At 37.7% G+C, this 8927-nt stretch overlaps 1 protein-coding gene across 4 annotated transcripts in view; it reads right to left on the bottom strand.

The window, feature by feature from the left end:
* The window catches only part of LOC122558936 (POC1 centriolar protein homolog A-like), a 116581-nt gene that overhangs the window by 13284 nt on the left and 94370 nt on the right, over positions 1-8927 (bottom strand). For all 4 annotated transcript variants that reach the window (XM_043707916.1, XM_043707912.1, XM_043707913.1 and 1 more), the window contains one exon: positions 4950-5150. In XM_043707916.1, coding sequence (XP_043563851.1) covers positions 4950-5150 — 201 coding nt within the window. The remainder of the gene's footprint in view (positions 1-4949; positions 5151-8927) is intronic.

Raw genomic sequence — 8927 nt, 5'->3', positions numbered from 1 at the left:
GTGGGAGGAGGTGTAATCTAGGTAGCTGTGGGAGTTGGTCGGTTTATAGTAAATGTCTGTGTCGAGTCAGTTGCCCGAGATAGAAATGGAGAGGTCTAGGAAGGGGAGGGAGGAGTCTGAGACGGTCCAGGTAAATAGGTAACATCGAGTTCAGCAGGTAATAAGGAAAGCAAATGGAATGTTGACTTTTATTTCAAAGGGAATGGAATATAAAAGTAGGTGGTTTCACAAAAGCTACACAAGGCTCTAATTAATGTTTGGAATTCTTTGTTGCGAGAACTGTTATAATTGGGTTGTTAAGCATATTCAAGGCTGTCTCCAATTAAGTTCCTGTAAAACTCCTTGAAGAGCTTGTTAATGAACTGGGGAGATTAAGCAGGCAATTTTCAATTTGTAAATTTCCAAATGTGATCAACTAATTTAAAATACTTAGCTCAACTGGTAATGTCATATCTCCATCCAGAAGACCATCAGCTGTCATTTCCACCCTTCGCCACCACAAGACATATCTTCCCTTCCCTCCCTTGTCCACCTTCTGCAGGGACTGTTCTCTCCAGGACACCCTAGTCCACTCTCAACACTTCCCCACGGCACTTCCTCTGCAACCACCACAAGTGTAACACTTACCCATTTACGTCCTCCTTCCTCAATGTCCAAGGGCCCAAACATAGGTTCCAAGTTGAAGCAACATTTCTCACAATATAGTCTATTGCATTTACTGCTCACAGTATTATCTCTCTTACATTGAGAAAATGGTGGCTAGTGGTTAGCATTGCTGCCTTCCAGAACCATGGACCCAGATTCAATTCCAGCCTCGAGTGACTGTGTGGAGTTTGCATATTCTCCCAGTGTCTGCATGGGTTTCCTCCTAGTGCTCCGGTTTCCTCCGTCAATCCAAAGATGTGCAGGTCAGGTAAATTGGCCATGCTAAATTACCCATAGTGTTCAGGGATGTGGTGAGGTGCATTAGGTAGGGGTAAATGTAGGGTAATAGGATAGGGGAATGGGTTTGGGTGGATTACTCTTTGGAAGATCAGTGTGAACTTGTTGGGCCAAAGGGCCTGTTTCCACACTGTAGGGATCTTATGATTCTTTGAACTGAAGCATAGACTGGGTGACTGTTTTGCAGAATATCTATGTTCTGCCTGCAATAAAGGTCCTGAGCTTCCAGTTGCCTGCCACTTTAACACACAACACTGTTCCCTTACTTCAGTGCTCCAGTGAAGCTGGCAGGACAATACCTCACTTTGCAGTGGCAGTCCCTGCAGCCCTCCGGATTCAATATCCAGTTCAATCATTTTAAGCCTTGTTATCACACAGTCTGTCACTACACACTATCTACCCACTAACAGTGTTCACTAATAGCTATTCATCCTCCCAGCCATGACGTAATCGACTCCTTTGTCTGTCCAACTGTTCTTTTCTCTCTTTGGTCTACATCCCTACCTGTCACTTACTCCTTACCCCTTCCCCTGACCCTGTCTTCTGCATATAAAATGCCATTTTCCTAGCTACCATCAGTTCTGAGGAAGGGTCACCAGACCAGAAACGCTAACTTTGATTTCTCTTCACATGCTGCCAGACCTGCTGAGCTTTTCCAGCAACTTCTATTTCAGACCCCTATTGCTTTCTGCATGGCAACATCTCAGCTAATTAGAGCCAATTTGTCATCCACTCAGCATCCTTTCCTCCCACCGTATAAATTGTCCTAATTGGTTGAAATTCAGCATTCTTGCACGTTTTGCTGCTAAGAGCAAGACAAAGGCTTCTTCAACATGTCTTTCTTTGTTCTACTAAGCCAACATTTAACTTAACACTGCTCCTCCTTACCCCATTCAGTCTTTTCCACCTTCTGGTTATCAGTCGAAGTATACAATGGATTTTCCCTTCTCAAGTCTGTCCGAGAAGCCCTGGCAAAAAATTGTCTTTTCTTCCAGGTTTTAACCAGAACTGGTCAGAAGACCAACTCTCAATTCCAAGAGTTTTATGAGAAATCCAGGAGGGCTGAAAATCCAAGGAGAGGGAAAAACCCATTTGATGCTGGTGCACAGGATAGTTCCCTTGGTATAACCCAATTCTGAAGAGTGTATGCATATGTGCATTAATTTAAAATTTTGTTCTCATTAAGCTAGTTAATATTATTACTTGCATTAAAGTGGTAAAACAATTGCACCCTGAACTGAAGAGTAGCTGGTGCACTGCAATCCACAAACAATATAAGTGATCAATTAAATCAAATAAGTGATCTGACATTGCCTAAGTATTCTGAGTAATCAGAAAAGGATAGTAAGCTTGCCTGAGAATTTATTGGAACCGCCACTAATTTTATAAACCTGGTTAAAAGCATTGCATGTGAAATATGGTCCGTTAAAGAAAAAGAAACCATAGGATCAATTAATTGGAAAGCTCATAAAACTACTAAATGAAAAGTCAACCTTATTTTACTGACACTGAAAAGGATTTCGAGAATTGACTGACAAAAATAACTTAATCTTGCTAGGCTATAACACAGGAACTGCTCAAGTTTCAAATTTAATTCTCTATGGGGGAGGTCTGCTAACAGGGTAATGTGTTGATGAGTGTAACTTCGCATGCAATGGATTTCTATGTGTCAATGCTCTAAAGCTTATTCAAAAACATTATTGAACACATTCCTCAAAAAGAGTTTTGTTCGCCCAAATCAAACGTGGTAATTTAAATCAGCACTATTGAGCTATTAATTTGCATCAATAATTCTGTAAAAAGGGGGTATTGTTTGGTTTTCTATTTAGTTTTAGCTTATTTCTGCACACTTGCTTCAAGCGCACTGGCTTGGTTATCATTATGCAAATACATCTGCTGCTAAAATCAATGAAATCATGTTTCAGTGCATGACGTTACACTTACATTATATTGGAAAATGCTAAACTGATTTCATTATCAAATTGAAAACTAATGTACACTGAAGGCAAAAAATATAAATCATTGTGGAAGGCTAATTCATCTATTCCTAACCAAAGTCAAACTGTTGTCTGGATCAAGGAGCACGACTTTTGTACTAACTTTTGCAGTTCCAGATACAGTACATAACAAAACCAAAAAAAAGCTGAATTGTAGAGGTTTTTAGGTTTTCAATTGGATTGCTTGGAATCTCCCCCAACCAATCCATTTAATTTCCTGAGGAAAGCTTCTGCAATGTATTACAGTATCTGTAGGTAGTTTTCACTTGTGGGTGAACAGATATTTATATTATATGTGGCATTGACTAGCTAAGGAAGAGCTGGCAAACTAAGATCCAGCACAACCAAATATCAATTTAGAAAATGATCTGGTAATGAAAGACCTGGACTTATGTGGGAAGCATCAATATTGAAGCAACTAGGATGAAAACTGCTAAGAAAAGAACTTTGTATGGAAGGTTGTCCTTGGGTTAAAAAACCCAAATCTATATTATACTAAGCAGTATATATAAAGAATAAGCCCAGTTAAACATTGGTATGATCAAAATCATTTCAGCAGGCACCTTGTATCCTTACTCCTGATTCCATTTCTTTACCTGAGCACACTAATGCAAAATAAAGCTATTCATAAACAACCTGTCCCAATTAATTGAGCTGGATTTCAAACCATACATGAGATCTTTTACAAAGTTCACTTGATCACATTGCTTGAATGGCTCTTTAGTTGATTTAGGTAGCTCTATTCCCAAAAATAGCCCCAGTCTAAATCTTTACCTCGGCGCCACACCAGATAAGATCTCATTTTTCTTGAGATTTGTTTGTTTCTTTTGTTGAGGCTTTGTGACCTGCAGGCTGCAGTTTTCCAATGTCATCTTGATCAGCTTCCCAAATTCGACTGCAGAAGTTCCATCTGATTCAGACCAGTGGAACCCACCATCCCCCACGCCACCAAATCTCAGTCTAAGTTTGATTTCTAAGGCATGTCAGTCCGCAAATATTTCCATTACTCTAAAGGACACTTGGTTCTTTTTATCACTTATCTCTACCTCTGTAATTTCCTCCAGCAGGTGTATCAGAATTCTTCTGCATCAAAGTTGGTTATATCACTCCTCCATTGTATTAAAACAGAGGAACCTTGATTATCTGAACATCGGATTATCTGGCAAGATCGCAAGGTCCTGATGCTTGGCTAAACTATATTATCCAGCATTTGATTATCTGGAATTCAATTAACCAACCGAAATACTCCCCGCCTATGTCCTTTGAATAATCGAGGCTCATCCGTAATACACCATTAACCCTGGAATGATTCTTAAGTCTTAACTCTGGAATTCTCTTCCTATAGTGTTCTGCCTTGTTTCATGATCAGCACCTTCAGAAAGCCTTCTCAAAGTGAACCTTTGCCACTAAGTCTTTGGGTACTTCCCTTATTCTGTTTGGTGCCTGTTACTTACATATTTTCAAAACAACTTGGGATATTTAATTGTGTTGGAAACACAATAAATTAATACATTGCTGTTGTTATAGATGGGAATCATTGCTAAATATTTTAAAACTAAAGCGGTTTGCTGCAATGCATATTGTTATAATTTAAACATTTACAGTATTTACTCCTCCTGTAAACTATAAATACAATACTGTGGCACTACAGTTAAAGAGGTGCTAATACTGGATATCTCAGGTCTTAGACTTGCTTACTTTGATGACTGTTTTTTCAATGATCTTTATCAATTCCATCTTAATTTCGTAAATCTGTTTAAGAATTATGCACGAGTAGTTCTTGTGAATTGGCATAAATTCTATATCTTTAACACAGAAGATTTTCTGGGATACGAGCCCAAATGTACGGGATCATCTGGATACAGTGAACATTTGGAGGGTTGAAATGTACAGACATACACACACAGGAACATGCATACACACACAGGAACACTGCTTCAACTTGATCCAGATGGGAAATATTTCTCAATATTTCATTTGTGACAAAGTGCTGCTGCTGATGTTACTTACCTGAGTGAGAACATCCAGCTGTCCTACAATGTGCTCCAGAGTACTTGCAAGAGCTGAGGGGATACCATTCCCTTCTTGCTGATGAAACTGGCTTAAGTGAGGAATGGGTTTTTCATCTGATGCCAAAACGTTACTTGAATCGTTCTTTTGTTGATTTAGGTTAGTTGACCCAGTGTCAGAAACATTTGTCTCCAAAACAGTCTAAAACACAAACAGAAGATAGTTTAAAACTAGCATGTCGGTCAAGGGTAACTTTTGTCATAATGATTTTTTGCAGAATCGTCCAAGGTCATTAATAGTGACATATTGAGTTCCTACAATATTTCAATTTCTTTAGTAAGTTGTATGTTCACATAAGCGAGCAGCTGTATAATAAACTCTGCAGTTTATGATTAATACTCTGTTTGTTCCATACAAATATTAAATTAAAACTTCTCCATTTCGGAGATTACTACATATGTCTCCCACTAACAGTGTTTTCCTTTCTTGTACTGTTGCATGGAGATCTAAAAGGCTGGTTTTTACATGGAATAATTCTCAAAATATGAAATACTTGTTTTATTGGGCTAAGCAAGACTTCAGATAGGCCACACTGTTCAGTTCTAGCTTTGCAAGACAGACTCTCAAACCAATACTTCAAAAATTTCCTTCATACATTTCATCTGACATAGACTTGGATATTCTACTATACAGGGGGTTACGCTGAGGGGCCAATTTATTAGTATGGCAGCAAATAAAGACTTGTTTATTTAAAGTGGGAATGCTAGTTGGAAATTTTAATTGTAAAAACTCAATACATATTACTCATATTATAGTCCTGTGTGTGCTGTCTATCTTGTACTCAAACCGATTAGCATTAACATAAAACATACAAAGTAGTGTCCTGTATATCTGTATAATAAACTTCGCCATTTGGAATGTCTAGCCTTTTATTGTAACATTATATATTGGGCATTAATAATTTTTCATTTCATTCCTTCCAGTGTCTAATTATCCCAAACATTTCATTCAAAACTGTTAGAATTTATTTCAATTGATACATTTGTGTCAACTGATTTTTAAAATCAATCACGAAATTTGCTGCTCAACTTTCTTTCCTGAATGAATAATTCTTGAAGAACTGAGCTATTTTCAAAGTTTTGCCTAAAAATGAAAAGTGTGGCTCTTTTTCAGTGTCTGAACATATCCTTATAAACTCTTGGTGATGGTAAGTCATGCACTATGTGACACAAGGTGGGTAGTTTACATATTTTAAGATCATTTATTTCAGAGTTTGGATTTTAAACTACTGGCATATGAGTTTTGATTTGTGTGAATGGAGTGGGATGGAGAAGTTTAATGGTTATTGTGTCAGTATTTGCGGAGCCACAATTTTAAAAAAAACTACTATAATAAGACTTCATGAGGTTGATGATAGGAATTTGTTTGCATTGGGAGAGTTTAAGATCAGTAAGAGTAAATATCGAGGTGCTTTGCGTTTAGAAATAGCAGAATTGCTCTTTTCATTTCACGTGGAACATACAAACGTAGAAAATAAGAACAGAAGGCCATTCAGCGATTGAGCCTGCTTTGCCGTTCAATATGATCATGGTTGCTCAATCAACTCATTACTCTTACCTGCTTGCTCCCATACGCTTTGATCACTTTAGCCTTAAGAACGACATCTAACTCCTTTGTGGAAAACATTACATGTTCTGGCCTCAATCGCTTTCTATGGCAAATAATTTCACAGGCTCACCACTCTTCAGGGTGAAGAAATTTCACATCTCAGTCCTAAGTGGCCTTCCCCATCTGTGTCTTAAAAATGTTCAATGATTCGGCTTCCACTACCCACTGAGGTAGAGTTCCAAAGAGAAAATTCTTTGCATCTCTGCCCTGAAAGGGCAACTCTGATTTTAAAACAATGCCCCATTTTAACCCATAGGAGGAAACATCCTGTTCACGTCCACCTTGAACATTCAGAATCATATATTTTTAAATTGTGTCACTCATCACATTCTTCTGAACTCGAGTGGGAATAAACTGAGTCTCTCCAACTTATCCAGCTTATTCATTCCCAGTGTCAATTTAGTAAACCTTCTCTGAACTGCCTCCTATGCATTTACATCCTTCTTAAAATAAGGAGACCCACAATTGCACACAATATTTGAGATGTCATCTCACCAATGCCCTGTATAACTTAAGCATAGCTCTTATTTTATGTTTAGTTCCTCTCGTTATGAAGGATCAAATCCTATTAGCCTCTTGATTACATACTGTGCCTGTATGCTTGCATTTTGAGACTTACGGACATCCGTTCACATCTTGTGATTCTGCAGTCATTCTCTGCTTAAATAATACACTGTGTTTTAATTCTTCTTTTCCAAAATGAACAACTTCACATTTTCCTATGTTATACTTCATCTGTTAGATAATTTTCTCAACCTATTTGTATCTGTCTGCAATTTCCTTCTATGTTCTTAATACTTTCCTACCTATCTTCAGATTATCTGCAAATTTAACTGTCATTCCTTCATCCCCCACATTTATATCTCTGATGGAAATTCTAAATATTTGAGCTCATATCCCTGCAAGACTTCATTCATCACATTCTATTAAATTAGGCAGATAGTTTAACACACAGTTTTCTGTCAGCCAGCCAATATCCATGTCAAAATTTTAGCCATTACACCATGAGCTTTCAATATTCACAATTACCTTTTCAATTACCAAAATTCACCCTCTTTAGAAATCCAAATGTAGTATGTCTACAGGCTCTCCTTTATCCATAGTGTGAGCTACTTGTTCAACCTTCTCAAATGAATTGTTGAAATGCAATTTTCCTCTGTCAAAACCATCACGATTCTTCCTTGAAACATTGAGATTGTCTAACTAAGTTGCTTTAATCTCTTCTAAATTAAATGATTCAAGTGTATAAGATCTTATGGATTGATTAAAATTCTGAAATTTAGCAACTTGCCCCAACTAATGATATTTTTTTTCAATACCCTGCCAATTCACTTCTGTCTTTGGAAACAGACATTGAAACTGTCAACTTATATTCTCAACAAATGACTGTCAAACCAGTGTACTGTTTTGTCTAGATATTATTAAAATTGAATTTTATTTCCCTCCACAAAAAGTGAAATGCTGAACCTGAGTCCTAAGTATTGCTAATGATAAGAGATATCGGAGAAATCGATTTTGAAGTGCACCTTTGAAGCCTGTAAAAATCATTCCAAAAATGGGCATCGACGTATAAAATGTGAATCATCTGTATGAAATGTGGTTGGCTGCCATTTTGATATAGCAAATAAAGCATAACACAGGTAATTCACACTAAATTAACATAGCATGTTTTACTCAATTAATGGGGCAATTTAGCCATTTAAAGCCAAGTATCTCAATTTGTTTCTGCTAAGGAAAACCCTACAAACTATATCTCAATTTTAACAATGATTCCAATGAGAGTTAATATTTTCATTAAAAGTTTTTTCATATAAGTGGCAATTTGCAAGAATGCAACCCTGATTTTAATTAAGGACGCACGTTACATAATTTAATATTACAACTTGACTGCATCATCTGATAGCTGGAAAAGCACAGCTGGGAAGGTAGCATGCAAGGAGCAGGAGAGTCGACATTTTGAGCATAAGCTTTTCATCAGGAAGAATGTCGACTCCCGCTTCTCGGATGCTGCCTGACCTGCTGTGCTTTTTCAGTGCCACATTTTTGACTCTGATCTCCAGCATCTGCAGTCCTCGCTTCCTCCTGCATCACCTGATACAAGGGACGGAGCGAATGAAAAAGTAGCCCCTTAAAACCATGGAGCAGTCTCCCAAAATCAAAAAGCAGTCGTCAAGATGAGCCCTCAAAAAAGAAACCATTTTGTACCCTAGTGTGGGTATGTCTTAAACTCCTGTGCATTTTTGTAGCACAGTCTGTATCACCAACTTGATCCATTGTGCCCAGTTGTAAGATCAGTAAAACATACCATTA

Source organism: Chiloscyllium plagiosum, chromosome 18 (genome assembly GCF_004010195.1).
Source record: "Chiloscyllium plagiosum isolate BGI_BamShark_2017 chromosome 18, ASM401019v2, whole genome shotgun sequence".
In the NCBI taxonomy this organism is placed as follows: domain Eukaryota; kingdom Metazoa; phylum Chordata; class Chondrichthyes; order Orectolobiformes; family Hemiscylliidae; genus Chiloscyllium; species Chiloscyllium plagiosum.
This window is presented reverse-complemented; position numbering and strand designations above follow the sequence as displayed.